This window comes from Lepidochelys kempii, chromosome 21 (genome assembly GCF_965140265.1).
Source record: "Lepidochelys kempii isolate rLepKem1 chromosome 21, rLepKem1.hap2, whole genome shotgun sequence".
Taxonomy (NCBI): Eukaryota; Metazoa; Chordata; order Testudines; family Cheloniidae; genus Lepidochelys; species Lepidochelys kempii.
Genome location: NC_133276.1, coordinates 14,767,585 through 14,790,451, shown reverse-complemented (window position 1 = coordinate 14,790,451; position 22,867 = coordinate 14,767,585). Strand labels below are relative to the sequence as shown.

Sequence of the window (22,867 nt, the reverse complement as noted above, 5' to 3'; positions counted from 1 at the left end):
GAGGAGCAGGGGGGTCAGGAGTGGGGTGAAGCAGGGTGGAGCCAGAACTATGTGCCCATGATCAGGAGACAGAAGGGGAGTGGGCAGTCAGAGGAGGGCAGTCAGCAGGCACATGGGGGTGGGGGCGTGAGCTAAGGCAGAGGCTGGAGTGGGAAAGGGGCGACGTGGCAAAGGAGAGGGCAGGGGAAGGTGCTGCAGCTCTGTGCAAAGAAAGAGTTTGCGACCTCTGAGCTGTTCCCCACAGGCCGGTGAAAGGGGTATGCTGGGTTTAGGATTTCCCCAATTCCCTTACCACTCCTCATGCTGACCTGTCTGTGAGGGCCGCCTGCTTGCAGCTCAGACAGGAGCATCCAGCCATGTCCCTGTACAACAATAACCCTCCTCAGCCCCAAAGGTTTGACTGAACTCCGAGGCCGAGCCCTGGCTCAACCTCCAGCCCTTCTGAGCTTTGCCAAACTGTGCACTGGAGAGGAAACATCCCAGGGGATGCCCAGGCCCCAGGGTTGGATCGTAGGGGTTGGCTCTGCCCATTTTACAAAGAGGGGCCCGTGTGGATCCACCCAAGCTTCCTCCAAGCAATGTTTGGATCTGGGTCTGTAGTTCAGACCCGGCTCTGGACTCTTCACCGGCCTGTTACATAGAAATGACCCTGGAGGAGAAGATGGTTCCCGTGGCTCAGCAACATGTGCGTGATTTTTCCCAGCACAGTGCACGCCCCTGTGTTTGCCCATGCGGCTTGCAAGGGGAAGCAAACACACCTGCCAGAGAGTTACGTGATTCAGCTGCACACATGCGGGACCAGGCTGTAGACTCTCCCGTGGCTGGCCTCCTAGGAAGCCCTCAGGACAGACTTGGTGGCTGCGGTGGACACAAACTCCATATTTGCAGGTCCTCACATTGCAGCTTCTTTCAACATTGGGGGCCAAAATCACCTGTGGGGGAAGCATGTGCAACTCCCCTCGGGACTAGTGAGGGCTTACACCAGGCTTGGGTTTGGTCTCCTGTGCCCAGTTTTATAACCGACTCCTTTGGCGTCTCGTTCCGCACTCCTAGAGCGTCTGCCTGGCTCCAGCTCTGCCATTCAGAGTGCTCCGGTTGCTACAAGAATTCACCCTTCGTTAGAGATCCTAGAGAGAAGAGGAAACTCATGCCAATGAGGCAATCTCTTTGCCCTACTGATGGCATCACTGCTTTAAAAAACCTTGGTGTCTTTCTGGTAGGAACAGATCCAGCCCATTGTCCATGGTCTTAGCAGTGTATCTGGGGCAGGGAGGCATGGGGTCAGGGGGTAGGAGGAGAGTAGCACCCTCTAGTTTATTTCTGCTTTTCTGCGCCAGCTAATAGGGCAAGGGCTTGTTTGTGAAAGGAGAGTGACATCAAAGTAAATATATTAAGTTACCCCTGGGGGGCCAGATAAGTTATGAGTCCTGACTCTCTGAATCACGCTTCCATGAACAGTGGCTCCATTTTCCTGTGTATACAAGTTTCGGGAGCGGTTAAGGTGAATATTTAGATTTGTTTTTCTTGAAATCTTGATCAGTGTAACCGCACGAGGCCAGGTAAGTGAAGCTCTTGGGGATTGGCAAGAGTCAGCTGTGAGGGGCGTGTGGAAGATTTCAAAAGCTCTTGGGATCTGCCTTCAAAAGCAGGGTTGGGGGGAAGGAAGGTTCCTGGACGGGAGATTGAGCTGGCAATTCCAGGAATGTGTTTCACTCAACTGTGGCATTTTGGTTTAGAGCCAGACTAGATGGGCTGGGGCCAAAGAGATGATTTCAGGCTTCATTTAAGGTTCTGTGTGAAGAGACTGGCGCTCAATAGTTAGTGGGGGAAAGGGAACAGGAGGACCACAGCATCTGCCACCAGGTGCCTATGTGAGTGGAGCTGGTCTCTAGCACTTCTGCTGAAATAACGGTGAGGTCAGATTCATCTCTGCTGTGACTCCATTGATGTCAGTGGAGGACAGTCTAAGTGATAAGGCACTGGGATGGGACCTGGAGCCTATTCCTCGCTCTGCCACTGACCTACCATGTGACCTTGGGCAAATCTCTTCACCACTCTGTGCCTCTGTTTCCCCACTTACCGTTTGTCTCTCTCATCCATTTAAACTGTAAGGAAGGCAGGGGCTCTCTTTCACTATATGTTTGTACAGTGCCCAGTACAATGTGACCCCAATCTTGACACTATTCTAATCCAAATAATAAATAAAAGCAGGAATGCCCCAGCGATGAGCGGTCTGATGAGTCTCTTCCTCCAAAAATTATACATTAGGTGTTTCAAGATGGACATCAAAAAACAGAGTCAGCTTTTGAAAGTGATGAAGTGAGCTGTAGCTCACGAAAGCTTATGCTCAAATAAATTGGTTAGTCTCTAAGGTGCCACAAGTACGCCTTTTCTTTTTGCGAATACAGACTAACACGGCTGCTACTCTGAAACCTTTTGAAAAATGTAGCCTAAATCAATGGTAGAGCTGGGAAAAGGACCCAGCAGTCTTGATTGCCAGTCTAGTGTCCTATCCATTGGTCCAAGTGTAACCCTTCTGCCAGTTGTTTTTGGCAACAAAAAGGGTTTCCTTTTAAAATTTACAAAACATCACTGGCTCAAGCCTAACCGCTAGGGAAAAACTACAGACAGACCTCCACTGGCTGCTCTTAACAAGCACCAAATCTGTGTATAAAACAAGGGAAAACTTTATTAAGGAGAAAAATTTGATTATTTTTTTTCCATCCAAAAACTGAAATTTTTCAGGGCCCCAAACCCAAATATTTTTCAGTTCCAGCCATTTTTGTTTCCAGTTTTGGATAGTTTTCAGCTGAAAACCTACCTACATTTTGGCTGAAAAACCACAGAATGCTGAGTTTTCCTATGAGAAAGCCCTTTTTCTTCCACCCAAAAAGGAAAAAAAAGTATTTGGTCAAAAGTCCAATTTCCCATCAAAAAAAAGTTTAGATGGAAATTTGTTGACCGGCCCTAACAGCCAGGGCCTGATGCCTGCTCCCCTTGATATGTGAGAGTGTCCCAGATCCATAGGGGATGTGAGTCTGTCACCACACAGCGAGGGAGCCTTGACGCTTTAGTTCAAGCTGTAGCAGCTTCTGCTTTTAGCTCCGGAAGTCCCCAGTTATAATGCCAGTGTGTTGGTCACGATGGCAGTGATCACAGACCTGGGCATTGGGGGGGGGGGGACTTTCCAGCCAGGCTTCAGTAGCACAGCTGTGCATCTACCTCCTATTCACAGCTGTACCTGCCCAGATCCTTCTAATTCCATCGGCACCCTGGGCATGGGCTGCCCTGCCAAGCCGATTCCATGGAACGGCACTGGGAAGCTGGCCCTCCCTCCCTCCAGGACAGGCGCAGTTTTATGGAGCCACAGCCATACCTGCCTGTTCCTTTCATCAGTTCCTGCTAACTCACTGCCCTTGCTGATTTCCTGAAGGGAGAATGTCTAGGAGCTCCTGGTGTAGAGTTTTAGCCACAAATTTACTCTTGATCTATGGAATAGCACACGGGGTTTTGTTACTGTTAATTGTATGGTCGACACATGATGGACTAGTAGGTTATAAAGGTTGGAGATGGAAGTCAGTCAAAGCCGGCACTTTCCAATGAAGTATCTGGTCTCCTGAGAGTGAATGTGTTAGATATTAAACAGATACTAAATGGGGCCTCAGCCAGAAGCCACAGAACTAGAAAAAAGCCAAATCTGAAGCGGTTTTCTTCAGTATTTCTTCAAATAGGCTTGGCAGAATTCAACTTTTATTTTTATTGGTTTATAATTTCAATAGATAATATTGATATTTTAGCAGCTTTTCAGTATTTACTGATTTTCACAGTTGTAGGAAATTATGAGGGGGGGTTCAGACAATTATTTAATGACAATAAACACTGGGATTCGAAAAGTTAAAGTTTTATAACCATTGAAACATGTGTAGTCAACATCACAGGTCAAAATATGCCAAGTAAATAGCATTAAAACAAGCTCTAATTAGTCCTCACGTTGCATTTTTCTTACTTTACTTCTCTGTAAATTTTGGTTGTTATTGATGGAAATATTTTTTTCATCTGTTTTTGTGCGGGGAAATCGACATTTACTGACGTTGACCGATTACAAGCCAATCCTTCCAAACCTGTGTATAAAGTAGGACATGGACTTTGCAACCAGGTTTGGAGCAAATTCCAGGCCCTGCAGTCTTCATCATGACCCTTTGCCTGGCTGTTAACAGTTCAGAGCAAGCCAAGACCCATTCCCTCTTCAACAACTCGCTATCACCTCTGCAGGGCAGGTGTGTACTGCTGCCCTGGACGAGATCCCCCTGCAGGGAGCAGTGTGGATAATGGCTAGAACAGGACACTACTGGGTCTAAAGAAATAATATTCCAAACCGCTCAGTGCCTGGGTTTCCCGAAGTGGGGTAATAACACTTACGGGGCTGATGGGAAGCTTCATAAACCTGCTGATGCTTGAGATGCTCAGATGAAAGATGCGCTAGAAGAATATAGTATTAATTATTTTGATTACATCTTTCATCCTGCTTTGTGCACTGATATTTTCCCCCAGAGCCTGGGAGTTTTTTTCTGCTTGCCATGTTAGAGCTGAGATGCCGTTGACAAGGGCGTATCCTCCCTCGCCAGAGCCCAGCCAGCAGAGCAGGGAGTGGTTTATGCCAGGCGAGCCCCCAAAAATAACTGATCAGCGACTTCTATCTTTCTTCTCCTTTAGTGATCTGAGCATGAACAACATTAGCGAGCTGCAACCCAGGCCATTCCAGCACCTGCGCTTCCTGGAGGAGCTGTAAGTACGGCACGACTGCACCGAGCATAGCTCGTTCTGGGGCGGCATGTGGTGGAGAGGGCTGTGGCTTGGGAAGGGAGCCAAAGTGACCTCAGTGGAGCTAAAATGCAAGAGGGGAATCAGGTCCCATGTCCCTAGGGGAGGTGAGAGTATTACAACAGATGCAGTGGCTTCGTGCAGTGATGAATTAATTCCATGCTGAGTTGCACTAGTTGTTACATTCTCCTCTCACGCTGATGGAAATCAGGAGTTGGCAGCAGACATTGCAGTAGATGTGAAATCAACATGAGAGGAGCATCAGGGGCTCCCCTGTCCCAGAGCAAAGCAGTAACTGCTCACACTGCTGGACAGGCTGTTTACTGTTTCAGCTTCTGGAGACGTGGGGATATCCTCACTACTTGTACGTGGGCCGGTGGGGTGCAACTTTGAAGAGGCACGTGTAAGTGCTGCAATTGAGGCGGTGTAAGTAGGCCGTGGAATTCAGGAAAAATCTGATTTTGCACCAAAGGCAGGGGGCTCCTGTTATACGGCAGTGTGAATGGCAGCTTGCTCTCTGTGGCTATGCCTACACTTGGCGTGTGATGAGGGCGAGCACGAATAGGTGCACCTGAGCAGGGAAACCACACCCCTAGCTCCTACCCTACACCCACCCGACCTGGCACTCTGATTACGTGTGCACTGGAATATCAGTGACGCCAGCAAAATAACAAAATGAGGCCACGTGCCAGTGACACACCTGGCCTGGCTGGAGATGGTAGCCTGGTCTGAAAGGCTATCGTTTACCCTAGTGCAAAACACCAGCATTAGGAGCAACTTAAATTCCATGTAACCCCTGAAAATAGGGCATAAGGGGACAGCCCTTTGCCTGGGGGTGAATTTCACCCTGAGAAAATAGCGCACAATATCGCTTGACCATGGAAGAGGCCTCTATGGTTTTGTCCTGATGCCATGGCTGCTTGGAGCAGGCCAAATATTAGAGCTGATTGAAAAAAGTTTCAGAGGAACAGCCGTGTTAGTCTGTATTCGCAAAAAGAAAAGGAGTACTTGTGGCACCTTAGAGACTAACCAATTTATTTGAGCATGAGCTTTCGTGAGCTACAGCTCACTTCATCAGATGTTTACCGTGGAAACTGCAGCAGACTTTATATACACACAGAAATCATGAAACAATACCTCCTCCCACCCCACTGTCCTGCTGGTAATAGCTTATCTAAAGTGATCAACAGGTGGGCCATTTCCAGCACAAATCCAGGTTTTCTCACCCTCCACCCCCCCACACAAATTCACTCTCCTGCTGGTGCTAGCCCATCCAAAGTGACAACTCTTTACATAATCAAGTCGGGCTATTTCCTGCATAGATCAAGGTTTTCTCACATCCCCCCCACCCCCATACACACACAAACTCACTCTCCTGCTGGTAATAGCTCATCTAAACTGACCATTCTCCAGGTTTAAATCCAAGTTAAACCAGAACATCTGGGGGGGGGGGGGTAGGAAAAAACAAGAGGAAACAGGCTACCTTGCATAATGACTTAGCCACTCCCAGTCTCTATTTAAGCCTAAATTAATAGTATCCAATTTGCAAATGAATTCCAATTCAGCAGTTTCTCGCTGGAGTCTGGATTTGAAGTTTTTTTGTTTTAAGATAGCGACCTTCATGTCTGTGATTGCGTGACCAGAGAGATTGAAGTGTTCTCCGACTGGTTTATGAATGTTATAATTCTTGACATCTGATTTGTGTCCATTTATTCTTTTACGTAGAGACTGTCCAGTTTGACCAATGTACATGGCAGAGGGGCATTGCTGGCACATGATGGCATAGATCACATTGGTGGATGTGCAGGTGAACGAGCCTCTGATAGTGTGGCTGATGTTATTAGGCCCTGTGATGGTGTCCCCTGAATAGATATGTGGGCACAATTGGCAACGGGCTTTGTTGCAAGGATAAGTTCCTGGGTTAGTGGTTCTGTTGTGTGGTATGTGGTTGTTGGTGAGTATTTGCTTCAGGTTGCGGGGCTGTCTGTAGGCAAGGACTGGCCTGTCTCCCAAGACTTGTGAGAGTGTTGGGTCATCCTTTAGGATAGGTTGTAGATCCTTAATAATGCGTTGGAGGGGTTTTAGTTGGGGGCTGAAGGTGACGGCTAGTGGCGTTCTGTTATTTTCTTTGTTAGGCCTGTCCTGTAGTAGGTAACTTCTGGGAACTCTTCTGGCTCTATCAATCTGTTTCTTTACTTCTGCAGGTGGGTATTGTAGTTGTAAGAAAGCTTGACAGAGATCTTGTAGGTGTTTGTCTCTGTCTGAGGGGTTGGAGCAAATGCGGTTGTATCGCAGAGCTTGGCTGTAGACGATGGATCGTGTGGTGTGGTCAGGGTGAAAGCTGGAGGCATGCAGGTAGGAATAGCGGTCAGTAGGTTTACGGTATAGGGTGGTGTTTATGTGGCCATTGTTTATTAGCACTGTAGTGTCCAGGAAGTGGATCTCTTGTGTGGACTGGACCAGGCTGAGGTTGGTGGTGGGATGGAAATTGTTGAAATCATGGTGGAATTCCTCAAGGGCTTCTTTTCCATGGGTCCAGATGATGAAGATGTCATCAATATAGCGCAAGTAGAGTAGGGGCTTTAGGGGACGAGAGCTGAGGAAGCGTTGTTCTAAATCAGCCATAAAAATGTTGGCATACTGTGGGGCCATGCGGGTACCCATAGCAGTGCCGCTGATCTGAAGGTATACATTGTCCCCAAATGTGAAATAGTTATGGGTAAGGACAAAGTCACAAAGTTCAGCCACCAGGTTAGCCGTGACATTATCGGGGATAGTGTTCTTGACGGCTTGTAGTCCATCTTTGTGTGGAATGTTGGTGTAGAGGGCTTCTACATCCATAGTAGCCAGGATGGTGTTATCAGGAAGATCACCGATGGATTGAAGTTTCCTCAGGAAGTCAGTGGTGTCTCGAAGGTAGCTGGGAGTGCTGGTAGCGTAGGGCCTGAGGAGGGAGTCTACATAGCCAGACAATCCTGCTGTCAGGGTGCCAATGCCTGAGATGATGGGGCGCCCAGGATTTCCAGGTTTATGGATCTTGGGTAGTAGATAGAATATCCCAGGTCGGGGTTCCAGGGGTGTGTCTGTGCGGATTTGATCTTGTGCTTTTTCAGGAAGTTTCTTGAGCAAATGCTGTAGTTGCTTTTGGTAACTCTCAGTGGGATCATAGGGTAATGGCTTGTAGAAACTCGTGTTGGAGAGCTGCCGAGCAGCCTCTTGTTCATATTCCGACCTATTCATGATGACAACAGCACCTCCTTTGTCAGCCTTTTTGATTATGATGTCAGAGTTGTTTCTGAGGCTGTGGATGGCATTGCGTTCCGCATGGCTGAGGTTATGGGGCAAGTGATGCTGCTTTTCCACAATTTCAGCCCGTGCACGTCGGCGGAAGCACTCTATGTAGAAGTCCAGTCTGCTGTTTCGACCTTCAGGAGGAGTCCATCTAGAATCCCTCTTTCTGTAGTGTTGGCAGGGAGACCTCTGTGGATTAGTATGTTGTTCAGAGGTATTTTGGAAATATTCCTTGAGACGGAGACGTCGAAAATAGGATTCTAGGTCACCACAGAACTGTATCATGTTCGTGGGGGTGGAGGGGCAGAAGGAGAGGCCCCGAGATAGAACAGCTGCTTCTGCTGGGCTGAGAGTATAGTTGGATAGGTTAACAATATTGCTAGGTGGGGTGAGGGAACCATTGCTGTGGCCCCTTGTAGCATGTAGTAGTTTAGAAAGTTTAGTGTCTTTTTTCTTTTGTAGAGAAGCAAAGTGTGCGTTGTAAATGGCTTGTCTAGTTTTAGTAAAATCCAGCCACGAGGAAGTTTGTGTGGAAGGTTGGTTCTTTATGAGAGTATCCATTTTTGAGAGCTCATTCTTAATCTTTCCCTGTTTGCTGTAGAGGATCTTGATCAGGTGATTCCGCAGTTTCTTTGAGAGCGTGAGGCACAAGCTGTCAGCATAGTCTGTGTGGTATGTAGATTGTAATGGATTTTTGACCTTCAGTCCTTTTGGTACGATGTCCATCTGTTTGCATTTGGAAAGGAAGATGATGTCTGTCTGTATCTGTACAAGTTTCTTCATGCAGTTGATAGATTTCCACTCCATACGGCTAAATGCAGTGCCTTGCATAATGACAGGTTTCAGAGGAACAGCCGTGTTAGTCTGTATTCGCAAAAAGAAAAGGAGTACTTGTGGCACCTTAGAGACTAACCAATTTATTTGAGCATGAGCTTTCGTGAGCTACAGCTCACTTCATCAGATGTTTACCGTTTCATGATTTCTGTGTGTATATAAAGTCTGCTGCAGTTTCCACGGTAAACATCTGATGAAGTGAGCTGTAGCTCACGAAAGCTCATGCTCAAATAAATTGAAAAAAGTTGTGTCAGAAGAGTTTACTGTAAAAAAAAAAAAAGACAGCTTCATAGAAATTGAAACACTTGTATGTGATACTAAAATATTAATTTTAATATTGCATCATGCTGATATACGATATAATGTTGTATCTCTAAATATGTGGTATGTGTGGGGTTTGGAATATTTAATTAGACTATACAAGTTGAAATGAAACATTTCAACACTATCATCCTTTGCGTTTCTAGAGCTGCTTTCACCCCAGGATCTCATGTGGGGCAAGCCAGTAGTATGCGCCCCATTTTGCATATGGATAAATTGAGAGCCAGAGAAGAGGATCAATTTGCCCAGTGAGTCGTCAGTGGTGGAGCTGGGAATAGAACCCAGGAGTTCTGAGTTCCAATCTGATGCACTGACTGTTGGGTCACTGCCTGTCACACTCACTGGCCTTGTGTCCTTGTTTCCTTATACTCCCCTGTCAGTCCATGTGTCTCCATCTGTCGTCTTTTGTCTTAGACCTTGTCATAAATATAAAGGGAAGGGTAATCACCTTTAAAATCCCTCCTGGCCAGAGGAAAAATCCTTTCACCTGTAAAGGGTTAAGAAGCTAAAGGTAACCTTGCTGGCACATGACCAAAATGACCAATGAGGAGACAAGATACTTTCTGAAGTTGGGAGGAAGGAGAAAAACAAAGGGTCTGGGTCTGTCTGTGTGATGCTTTTGCTGGGGACAGAACAGGAATGGAGTCTTAGAACTTAGTAAGTAATCTAGCTAGGTATGTGTTAGATTATGATTTCTTTAAATGGCTGAGAAAATAGCTGTGCTGAATAGAATGAATATTCCTGTCTGGGTGTCTTTTTTGTAACTTAAGGTTTTGCCTAGAGGGGTTCTCTATGTTTTGAATCTAATTACCCTGTAAGATATTCACCATCCTGATTTTACAGAGGTGATTCTTTTTTACTTCTATTAAAAGCCTTCTTGTAAGGAAACTGAATGCTTTTTTCATTGTTCTAAGATCCAAGGGTTTGGGTCTGTGGTCACCTATGCAAATTGGTGAGGATTTTTACCAAACCTTCCCCAGGAAGTGGGGTGCAAGGGTTGGGAGGATTTTGGGGAGAAAGATGTTTCCAAACGACGCTTTCCTTATAAAAATAAACCCAGATAAATGTTTGGTGGTGGCAGTGGAAGTCCAAGGGTAAAATAGTTTGTACCTTGGGGAAGTTTTAACCTAAGCTGGTAAAATTAAGTTTGGGAGGTTTTCATGCAGGTCCCCACATCTGTACCATAGAGTTCAGAGTGGGGAAGGAACCTTGACAGACCTAGATGGTGTTTTCTTGGGGCAGGGCCTATCTTTTTGTTCTGTGTCTGTACAACACCTAGAACATTGGGTTCTAGGTCTAGGACTGGGCTCCAAGGTGCTACCATAATACACCTAATAAATAATGTACAGTGCCTAGCACAATGGGGTCCTAGTGCATGACTGGGGCACCTAGGCACTACCGTAATGTATCTAATAAATTATAATATCAAAATAAACATGTCAGAATGTTTTTTAGTTTTGGCTTTTCATTCTGAGTAGAATAATGTCAGAATTTCCTGAGGAGCAGAAATTCCAGTTCCAGACCATCTCTCCTGCACATGCTGCCCCGAACATGGCATCAGTGGCAGATTAGCCACTGGGCCAATGGGGCCCAGACCCAGGGGACCTGGCCAACTGGGGGGCCTTGGAAAAATGGGCACCCTGCGCCCCAACCCACTCCGCCTGCCTGCCCAGAACTCGTGCCAGGAAGTGGGGTTAGGGCACTGGGGCTTGTGCCGCTCTTCCTGCCCACCTGCTGCTCTTACCAGGGAGCGTGGGAAGCCCCCATGCCCTGACCCCACTCCCTGGCAGGAGCATGGGGAAGCTGGGGGCGGATGGGGGTGGGGAGGGGCCCCCACTTGTTCTGGCCTAGGGCTCCACAAAACAGTAATCCGTCTCTGTGAGGCACTCCCTGAGAGCATGCACAGCTGGCTCTTAGCTACACCGCCTTTCATGCTTCCCAGCACGTGTTCACACTTGTGATGGCAGCTTACTGGACCCAATTCAGCGGCGTTGGTGTAAGGCAGTGTCATGGTGATGAGACATATGTAAGCTATGCCCTGATCTTGCCGCTGAGCCGTTGTCTCAGAGGAAGCAGGAGAGAACAACACCTTGGTGCTCTGAGCCTTTGTACTTTTGAATTGTGTGCCGTACTCAGACACCACAGGACCAGGTGTCGTATTGGGGCTGGCAGGCGTGGGGTTCTTGCCGCCAGCTAACCAGGACGGAAGGGTTGGCTGCAGGCTGGTATTCTAAGCTGGGCTGGGAACAATGAGTAGAGGGCAGAGTTTGTGGACGGAGGAGAACGGTAGGGAAGGGACGTGGTTGGGGATTGGTCCTGCTTTGAGCAGGGGGTTGGACTAGGTGACCTCCTGAGGTCTCTTCCAACCCTGATAGTCTATGATTCTATGGAGCCTGAGCGACAATGACAGGTCTCCCATCACAGGAGGGAAGGGAGGGTAAAGGGAGATCCCCTGTGAGCAGCTGGGTGGAAGGCTGTGTGCGTGTTTAGGGAGAATCTCTCTCTCTCTCTCACACACACACACACACACACACACACATATTGGTGAGCAGATAGCGTTGCCTAAAGGTTAACCAATCTGAGGACATACCAAAGCCTCAACATCTTTTATTTATTTTTTCAAAGTCTCATAATTTTCAAATCAGTCTCATGGTTATTTTGGAACAGACTCCTCTTGTTAACTGCCAGGGCTGGTGATTACTAGCCAAGGTACCAAATGGGAATAAGGAAAGCGAAGGGGATGGAGAAGGTGGCACATAGATCCGTGCGGTCATAGGTTCCAAGGCAAAAGGGACTGTTAAGATCACCTTGTCTGACCTCCAGCATAACGCAGGCCAGAAACTCTCACCCAGGGATTCCTGCATCAAACACAATTATTTCAGGTTGAGCTGAGCAAGAGGTGCCCAGTCTTGATTTAAAGACTTCAAGTGATGGAAAATCCACCACACCGGTTGGCAGTTTGTCCCAATGGTCAATTCCCCTCTCTGTTAAAAATGTGGGTCTTATTTCGGGTCTGAATTTATCTAGTTTAGCTTCCAGCCACTGGTTCATGTTCTATCCTTGTCTGCTACTTCAAGAGCCCTCTTATATTGGAAACCTTTTCCCCTTGTAGGCACTAATAGGCCAGGATGAAATCACTTCTCAACCTTCTCTTGGGTAAGCTACGAAGTTCAAGCTTCTTAAGTTTCCTGCTATTAGGCAGGTTCTCCAGACCTTGATTCCTTCTTGCAGCTCTTTCCTGAACCCTCTTCAGTTTTTCAACATCATATTTAAAGTGTGGAGACCAGAACTGGACACAGTATTTCAATCTGTGTCCCAAGGTAATACTGTTTTCCCACTTCTACTCAGTATTCCCCTTGCTAGGCAATTAATGGTTGCCTAGCTGACAGTGATTATGACTTGATTCCATGTATCATGTGCAGAAAGAAAAGAGAGGGAGAGAAAGAGAGAGAGAGTGTACTAATTTAATAATTAGCACAATTAGCTTCCCTCAGCTCCCATTGGCTGGGAATGGCGAACCACGGCCACTGGAAGCTGCGGACAGCTTTGCCTGCGGATGGTCAGTGTAAACAAACTGTCTCATGGCCCACCAGTGGATTAACCTGACTGGTCGCAGGTTGCCCACCACTGCTCTAGAGGCTTCTAACCCTGCTGATGACCCTTGTGGGTGTCAATATGATGCCACATGATGGAATTTCTGTTTGTTCAGTTTGGGTTTATAAAAATCTAGGAAATTAAATAGACAAAAACTATATTAAAAGAATATGAAGGTTGCAAAGTCAAGTACTCTGGAGTTAGGAAATGCCAGAATAGGATGTTGGTGCATCACCAGTGCACCATCAGCACCAGTCAAGTCTTGCCTACCGCCTCCAGAACCCCATCCAATCTTGCAGGTATATCTCATGCCTTTGCTCCCACACCCCATTCTGCTGTCCTGCTGTCCCTTGCAGAATGTTCCGTCCTCTCTTCTTACCAGAGAGTGTCCTGTTTGCAGATTGTCCGTCTTCTTCGGACAGTTAGAGATCTTCTCTTCGGCATATTTGGTGTCTTTGTGAATGGGGCGGAACATCCATCCTTGAGTGTATCTCATGCCCTACCTTGTTCCTTCCCTCCAATGAACTCTTCAGAGATTTTCCCAGAGTACCTGACAGCAACTGTATAGGCAGACATGGGAGAAGAGGGAAGATCCCCTCTTGTGGGGGAGGGATAGCTCAGTGGTTTGAGCATTGCTCTGCTAAACCCAGGGTCGTGAGTTCAATCCTTGAGGGGGCCATTTAGGGATCTGGGGCAAAAATTGGGGATTGGTCCTGCTTTGAGCAGGGGGTTGGACTAGATGACCTCCTGAGGTCCCTTCCAACCCTGATATTCTATGATTCATGGATCAGTAACTGGTTAAAAGATAGGAAACAAAGGATAGGACACAGTTTTCACAATGGAGAGAGGTAAATAGCGAGATCCCCCCAAGGATCTATGCCGGGACCAGTGCTATTCAGCATATTCACATATGATCTGGAAAAAGGGGTGAACAATGAAGTGGCAAACTTAGCAGATGATACAAAATTACTCGAGATCGTTAAGTCCAAAGCTGACTTCTAAGAGTTATAATGGAATCTCACAAAACTGGGTGACTGGGCAACAAAATGGCAGTTGAAATTCATTGCTGATAAATGCAAAGTATTGCACACTGGATAACATAACCCCAGTCTGACAGAGGCTGGTGCCAGGTGCTTCAGAGGGCAATTATCAAGTGATCCATCCCCTGTCCTCCAGTCCCAGCTTCTGGCAGTCAGAAGTTTAGGGACATCCAGAGCATGGGGTGCATCCCTGCCCCTCTTGGCTAATAGCCATTAATGGACATATCCTCCATGAATTTATCGAACGCTTTTTTGAACCCAGTTATATTTTTGGCCTTCATAACATCCCTTGGCAATGAGTTCCACAGGTTGACTGTGTGTTATGTGAGGAAGTACTTCCTTATGGTTGTTTACAACCTGGTGCCTATTCATGTTGGGTGACCCCTGGTTCTTGTGTTATGTGAACGGGTAAATAATCCTTCCCTTTCACTTTATCCACACCATTCCTGATTTTATAGACCTCTATCACAACCCCCCCCTTAGTCTTCTCTTTACTAAGATGAACAGCCCCAGGTAATTCAATATCATAGAATCATAGACTATCAGGGTTGGAAGGGACCTCAGGAGGTCATCTAGTCCAACCCCCTGCTCAAAGCAGGACCAATCCCCAACTAAATCATCTCAGCCAGGGCTTTGTCAAGCCTGACCTTAAAAACTTCTAAGGAAGGAGATTCCACCACCTCCCTAGGTAATACATTCCAGTGTTTCCCCACCCTCCTAGTGAAAAAGTTTTTCCTAATATCCAACCTAAACCTCCCCCACTGCAACTTGAGACCATTACTCCTCGTTCTGTCATCTGCCACCACTGAGAACAGCCGAGCTCCATCCTCTTTGGAACCCACTTTCAGGTAGCTGAAAGCAGCTATCAAATCCCTCCTCATTCTTCTCTTCCACAGACTAAACAATCCCAGTTCCCTCAGCCTCTCCTCATAAGTCATGTGTTCCAGCCCCCTAATAATTTTTGTTGCCCTCCGCTGGACGTTTTCCAATTTTTTCCACATCCTTCTTGTAGTGTGGGGCCCAAAACTGGACACAGTACTCCAGATGAGGCCTCACCAATGTCGAATAGAGGGGAACGATTACGTCCCTTGATCTGCTGGCAATGCCCCCTACTTATACAGCCCAAAATGCCATTGGCCTTCTTGGCAACGAGGGCACACTGTTGACTCATATCCAGCTTCTCGTCCACTGTAACCCCTAGGTCCTTTTCTGCAGAACTGCTGCCAAGCCATTCGGTCCCTAGTCTGTCATGGTGCATGGGATTCTTCCATCCTAAGTGCAGGAGTCTGCACTTGTCCTTGTTGAACCTCATCAGATTTCTTTTGGCCCAATCCTCTAATTTGTCTAGGGCCCTCTGTATCCTATCCCTATCCTCCAGCATATCTACCTCTCCTCCCAGTTTAGTGTCATCTGCAAACTTGCTGAGGGTGCAATCCACACCATCCTCCAGATCATTTATGAAGATATTGAGCAAACCCGGCCCGAGGACCAACCCTTGGGGCACTCTACTTGATACCGGCTGCCAACTAGACATGGAGCCATTGATCACTACCTGTTGAGCCCAACAATCTAGCCAGCTTTCTATCCACCTTATAGTCCACCTTATATCTCTTCATGTGGAAGCTGTTCCATACCCCTAATCATTCTGGCAACATTTGGGGGCATTTTTGTTGCCCTTCTCTGCACCTTTTCGAATTCTAATATATATTTTTGAGGTGGGGCGACCAGAACTGCACACAGTATTCAAGGTGTGGATGTACCATGGATTTATATAGAGGCATTATGGCATTTTCTGCCTTATTATCAATTCCTTTCCTAATGGTTCCCAACATTCTGTCGCCTTTTTGGCTGCCGCTGCACATTGAGGGGATGTTTTCAGAGAACTAGCCACAATGACTCCAAGATCTCTTCCTTGAGCTAATTTAGACCCCATCATTGTATATGTATAGCTGGGATTATGTTTTTCAATGTGCATTACTTTGCATTTATCAACATTGAATTTCATCTGCCACTTTGTTGCCCAGTCACCCAGTTTTGTGAGATCCCTTCGTAACGCTTCGCAGCCAACTTTGGACTTAACAATCTTGAGCGATTTTGTATCATTGTTCACCCCCTTTTCCAGAAGATGTATGAATCCATTCAACAGCAATAGTCCTCTATATAGTCCCGCTATATACCTCTCTTCACTGTGAAAACTGACCATTTATTCCTACCCTTTGTTCCCTGTCTTTTAACCAGTTACTGACCCATGAGAGAACCTTCCTCTTATCCCATGACTCCTTACTTTGCTTAAGAACCTTTGATGAGAAACCTTGTCAAAGGCTTTCTGAAAGTCCAAGTACACTATATCCACTGGATCCCCCTTGTCCACATGCTTGTTGACACTCTCCAAGAGTTCTAACAGACTGAGACATGATTTCCCTTTACAAACACCATGCAGACTCTTCCCCAACATATCATGTTCATCTCTGTGCCTGATAATTCTGCCCTTTACTATAGTTTCAACCAGTTTGCCTGGTACTGAAGTTAATCTTACCAGCCTGTAATTTCCAGGATCATCCATGAAGCTTTTTAAAAAAGATCAGCTTCACATTAGCAACCCTCCAGTCATTGTGTGCAGTGGGTGATTTAAGTGATAGGTTACATGCCACAGTGAGTTGTCCTGCAGCTGCATGTGGTTGCCTTGATGTTCATTAGGCTGCAGCGCAGAGCTGGTTGCCAGGTTTTCGCTCCCAAGCCACCTCCCCCATTGTCTCTGGCAGCAGTGGAGGGTTCATTTATCACTAGGGATCAAAGATGGCTTTGTGGTTACGGCACAGCACTGGGAGTCAAGCGTTCAGTTCCTGGCTCAGCCATTAACTCTCACTGTGTGGTCTTGGGTGAGTCACTTCCCCCTTCTGTGCCTCAGTTTCCCCACCTGTAAAATGAAATAATGATACTCAGACGTGAGCTGTGACTCATTAATATTTCACCTGGGGCTCTTCAGAAGACAAATGCAATCAATGATATAGCCCCAGAGGGCTCCCAGGAAGAGCAGATGCTCAGCTTCATCTGACTTTGAAGAAGCAACATATCCAGGGACTCCCTTCCCAGGATGGCTCCCTGACAGCTGTCTGTCAGGCTGTTTGACTGCATTCTCGGCACCCCCTGCTGCCCGCGCTCTCCACCCCTCCCCCCTGCCTCGAGCTTTGGAGTGGGGAAAAATCAAACTGCATTTGACGCTGGCAACAGAGCGTGGGGAACACATACAGTCCCCGCACAGGCACTGGCTAGCTCTGCCTGCCAAGAAAGACAGCTCCAGTTCCTTGGGAAAGGGGTCTCCTGAAATAGGGGCCTGGAGGTTAGCATCTTTTCTTTTCTTTTCTTTTCTTTTCTTTTCTTTTCTTTTCTTTTCTTTTCTTTTCTTTTCTTTTCTTTCAGCTGATTAAAGTTGCTAATAAATCCCACTTAATGCAGCCTGAAGCCAGGAGCCAAGTGAGACAAGGGCAATCGGCACAGAAGCAATAGAAAGGGGATTTTGAAAGCTGGCCTGGGAAAACGAACATGTTGAAATGTGTTCCCCAGCAAAGGCTTTTGTTACTGCGTTTCGAACCCTAGCATGTGAGCTCGGTGCCAGCAGGAAGGAGTGGAGCAGTGGACAGGTGTCCCCCATGGCCGTTCGCCTCGCATCCTCTCCCGGTTCGGGGCACGTGTGGCCGGCTGCCCACCGCTGGGTCTCCTCCTGGCAGAGCAGGGCCTGTTGTCATGGGGGTTGTGCTTTGTGTGCGGGGGTTGGAGTATCACCAGGGGGCACCAGTCAGGGGTCAGAGCCCCGCTGCGAAAAGGATGCAGACAGACAAGGTGCAACAAGCGCAGGCAACAAATAACAGGAGGAGGTGGGGAAGGGCGGGTGCCTGCGAAGCCGGTAGGTGACCACACAGCCACCAACTAGCCTAGGGGCCTGCTACCCCCGCTGGTGTCTGCAGGGGACAGCAGCACTCTGGGATCTCAGCAGGGGAAGGTGGAGATCCTTCCTCCTCTGAGCCCTCTGTGGTGCATCTCGCCCCATCTCTCTCGCTTGCTAGTGGGGTGGAGGGGCCAGAGCCCTGCTCCCTGTGACAAGGCAATTGTGTGCCATGGGGACACTGAGATGACTGTGGCATATGGATGCTGCGTTATACGGGGCTGTCACAGGGTGGTCCCCTGAGAGTCCTTTCCAGCTCAGTGGCTGACCACAACCACTCCAGGTCTTCTCAACCTTCACGGTGCTTTGTTATGAACTACCTTCACAATCAAGAGCCAGCTTCCCCCCTTGCTTCTAGGCAAGGGTACAGTAGTCGTAGCAGCAGCCAGTCCTGCCAACTTCTGCCTTCCTTCTGGCTCCCTGCCCTCTCCCAGCACTTCCTTCCTGTTTGCCTACACAGGCCTACCAGCTGGGGACACTTCCACCCCGTTAGCCCCTCAGCTGGGTCGTCCCTCAGTTAATTGGTCACCTCTGCCAACAGCTTGTCTTTCAATCAGCGCTCGCTTCATAGCAGCGGGTGAGGAGCTGAGTCAGCGCATCCCATTACAGGGGCCCCGATGCATCTCTGACCCAGCCGTCCAAGGTTACGAGGCATTGCCTTTACTGGGACGCAGTGCATTGTGGGGGCCTGACATTTCCATGGCATGGTGATACTGTCTTACGGGGCGTTGGCATTCCTATGACACAGCTGCACTGCCTTCAGGGGCAATGACCTTTCTGCGACGTAGCTCGACCCACTAACGTTCCTTTGATCTCGCCATGCCGCAGTCTGATGCACCGGTGTTTCTGCGACGTAGTGGTGCCTAGGTCCTCGATACTCCTGTGAACTAGCTGTGCGACGCTCGAGGGAGCAATGTGTGTGATACAGCCGAGCTGCATTGCGGGGTGCCGGGGTTTTCGGGACGTGTCGACGCAGCGTTGTTGGACACTGACCGTTTCTGTGAAAAAGCCGCGCTGCAGGATAGACCCATCACATTTCTGTGTGACAGGGTCGATTCTTATTGTGGGCGCGGACATTTCTGCAACCCAGCGGTACCGCGTGCTGGGTCATTGTAGTGGGGCGGTCACCCTGCTCCGGCCCTGAAAGGGTTAAAAGCCAGCCCTTGGAGAGGGCTGGGGCGGAGAGCCAATCAGAAAAGGCTGGGAGGCAGCCAATCAGGGCCAGGCTGGGCCCTATAAAATGGCTGCAGGGCCAGACTGCAGGCAGTCTCTCTCCAGCTTTGGAGTGAGATGGGCTGGAAGGAGACATGAGTACTTTGGACAGTGCTGGTGAAGGGCAGGAGCAGCTGGGGAAGCTCCAGCCTGGCAAACCCCCCGGCAGAGGCCTTGCTGTTAGGGCCGGAGGAGGTATTAGGGCTGTGGGGAAGCAGCCGGGGGAGGAAGAGGCAGCAGGTCTAACCCCCTTGCCGATGACGAGTGGCCACTTCAGACTGCAGTTTGCCCCTGAGGGAAGGGGCTAGATGAAGACTGGCAGTGGGTCATTGAGGCACGATGGGCTTGGGGGATTGGGGTTCCCCAGACAGGGAAGGACCCTGAGTGTGGGGGTACTGCCACGGGGCAGTACCCAGGAGAAAGGGCACCATGGGCCGGGAGGGATGCGGGGCCTGAAGTATAGTGGTGGAGATCGATCATGAAAGACAAGTAGTGACAACAGGAGAAACACTGGCCAGCAGGAGGCGCTCTGAGGTTGGGATGAGTTAATTCCTGAACGACCAGCAGGAGATGCCGTGGCGGTAAGTGCTTGACCTGTTACACTCATTGATATTTAATCAAAGCAATGCTGCTTCATGGGGCATGGATACTCCTGAGCGATGGTATTGGTGTGATATTAAGCAGTGCTGTGTTATGGGCCACTGCTATTTGTCGGACAACCCGGTGCTGCATTCTGTCACGCTTCCCGTTGCTGCATTTTGGGGTATGTGGATTTCTGTGTCATAGTGGTGGTTTATGGTAGGGCTTCTCAGCATATAAAAGCCAGGGCCAGCGTTAGGGGGCAGCACGCAGGTATGGCCTACAGTCATGGCGTCGTTGGGCATTCAGATTTCTGGGGTGTAGCGGTGCTTCATTAAGGGACACTTCTGAGACATTTTGATTGTATTCCGAGTTTCTAAGGCTAGAAGTGATCACTGTGATCGTCTAGTCAGATCTCCTGAATAAGAAGTTCAATAGCTGTACTCTGTTCCATACAGAGGCACTTACAAAGGCCCCGGAACGGGGGACAATGGCCCCATCACTTTTTACTGGCCATAAGGGCGAGTGACGGAGGACAGGTCTTGGGTGGAAGAGGTGGAGCGGGGATTTGGGGGGGGGGGGGGGGGGGAAGAGGTGGTGCAGGGGCGGGGCCTTGCAGGAAGGGGTGGGGCCTCAGGGAGAAGGGGAAGTGCAAGGGTGGCGACTTGGGGAGGGGTGTGTGTGTGAGGCTGGAGACTCTAGGGAAGGGTAGGCATGGGGGGCAGGATCACTGTTCAGGCTCCGGGGTGGGGGGGGGCCCACTCTTCGAGAGCTTCCACCATTCCTTGAACTTATAGGCTGTGATCAAGTCACCCTTTATTCTTTGTTAAGTGAAACAGACGGAGCTCCATGTATTCTAAGGCATGTGATTTTATTTTTAATGTTAAGGCCAGAAGGTGACATTAGATCATCTTGTCTCAACTCCTGTGTATCGCAGGCCATTACATTTCGCCCAGTTCCCACTGTACTGAGTCCAATACCTGGTGCTTGGCTAAAGCATCTTCCAGAAAGGCATGCAGTCTTGATTTGAAGATCTCCATATTTGGAGAATCCATCACTTTCCTTGATAGCTTGTTCCAATGATTCATCAGCCTCCCTGTTAAAAGATGTGAGCCTAATTTCTAATTTAAATTTGTGTGGCCATCTGCTTTTGTTCTGCCTTCCTCTTCTAGGTCGAAGTCCCCCTTAGTATCCATTATTTTCTCTCCATGAAGATATTTATGCACTGTAATGAAGTCGCATCTCAAACTTCGTTGTGATAAGCAGAGCAGATTGAGCTCTGTCTCTTCCTGTCGGGCATTTTCTCCAGCCACCAAATTTTTATGGCTCTTTTCTGCACCCTCTCCAAATTTTCAATAGCCTTTTAAAAAATGTGGACACCAGAACTGGACACGGTGTTTAGTACCAGTCTCACCAATGCCATTTACAGAGGCAAAATCACCTCCTTCCTCAAAAGTCCCCTGCTTATCCAGCCAAGAATTGCATCCGTGTTTTTTGCCACAGCATCGCACCAGGCGCTCGCATTCAGTTGTACCAAATGATCCGGATCGCTCTGTTTGACGGTCCTGTCCTCATCATTTTCTGTTCGGCCAATTCTTTCATTTGCATATTTTATCAGCCCCGATTTTACATTTACTTCCAGATCACTGATGCAAATGCTGAATGGGATCAGACCTAGTACCAATCTCTGCAGAACCCCACTAGAAACTACCCCTACAATGAAGATTCCCCCTTGGACCACTACTTTTTGAGATTTGTCAATTAGCTAGTTCATAACCAATTTAATGTATGCTTCATTGATATTGTGTAATGCTCTTTCTTTTTTAAATCCAAAATGTTGTGTGGTACTAAATCAGATGCCTTATAAAAATCTCAGTATATTATCTCTGCAGTTAACATACACCCATGTTGACTGGCATTGATTCTATTCCTATTCTTTAATATTTTATCACTTGAATCCTGGATCAGCTTTTCCATTCTATTTTCCAGGTCATCCTGCTTGTCCTTACTGAATATTGGCACAACATTAACATTGTTCCAGTCTTCTGAAATTTCCCTCAAAGAATTATTAAAAATTAATACCAGTGGGCATGCAATCTCTTCAGCCAACATTTTTAAGACTCCTGGGGGCAAGTTTTCCAGGCCCACTGTTTTCAAAAATGTTTATCCCTAGCAGATGTTGTTCAGCATCCTCTTCCATTACTAATGTACTGGAAAGTAATCCATCACCTTCACATGATACAAACACATTATCCTATTTCCTTCCAAATACAGAATGGAAATACTAATAATTCAGAAAAGGTAGAAGTGTTCAATAAGTAACAGTTTTACCAACTAACAATGGTATTGGCACATTGTTAGGACTTCTTTTGTTCCTAGTATACTTTTAAAAAAAAAATCCTTATTGTACTTTAGCTTCCCTTATCAATTTTCTGTACTTCCTAGCTTCTAATTTGTATTTTGATTGCTCTCTATTTCCACTTTTTTCCATTTGTTATATGTTGCCTTCTTGTTTCTAACCACTGCCTTCATTTTGTCACTGAACCAGGATGGTTTGTAGTGTAGACATCTGGGCTTGGGCTGGAGCCTGGGTTCTGGGACCCTCCCTCCTTGCAGGATCTTGGAGCCTGTGCTGCAGCCCAAGTATCTAAACTACAATTTTATAGCCGGGTGAGCCTGAGTCAGCTGACCCTGGCAATCTGTGGCTGTGCTGTGGGTGTTTTATGGTGGTGTAGTGTGCATCTGTTGTGCTTCTCTCACACATGCACATACAGCTCTCTCAAACAATACCCAGCCCTTTGCATTGGTATTCATCCCCTACTCAAAGCCCTCCACCCACATATGTCAGATTTCTAGCCAGCCTTGCATGTGGCCCGTGCTTTGGGTGGTGGCTCCTGTGTTTCATCTATCTGTTCCATAAAGGAGCTTAATTGCTTTTTACATGCTTCCTGAATGAAGCATGGCTATTATGTCCACTAGCTTCAAGAAGGTTTTACCCAGCCCTGGGCATAATACAGTCACTGACGTTTCTGTGGGGACACTGACACTCCCGCAGCAGCTTCAAATAAATCTGAAACCAGAACATTTTAGGGAGTGCATTTCCCTTGTCTATAGGCTTCGGTTTGCTGCAAGTGGTGGCTAGCTCATTTGCTGCCCCTTCATGCAAAAGGAAATTTCTCATTTTCATTTACTCTGAGAGAACTTTACATTGCACCATACTGCATTTTTTTTA

At 47.7% G+C, this 22,867-nt stretch overlaps 1 protein-coding gene across 4 annotated transcripts in view; it reads left to right on the top strand.

Annotated features, from left to right (window-relative positions):
• The window catches only part of LGR6 (leucine rich repeat containing G protein-coupled receptor 6), a 205,712-nt gene that overhangs the window by 58,065 nt on the left and 124,780 nt on the right, over positions 1 to 22,867 (top strand). For all 4 annotated transcript variants that reach the window (XM_073320016.1, XM_073320018.1, XM_073320017.1 and 1 more), the window contains exon 2: positions 4,714 to 4,785. In XM_073320016.1, coding sequence (XP_073176117.1) covers positions 4,714 to 4,785 — 72 coding nt within the window. The remainder of the gene's footprint in view (positions 1 to 4,713; positions 4,786 to 22,867) is intronic.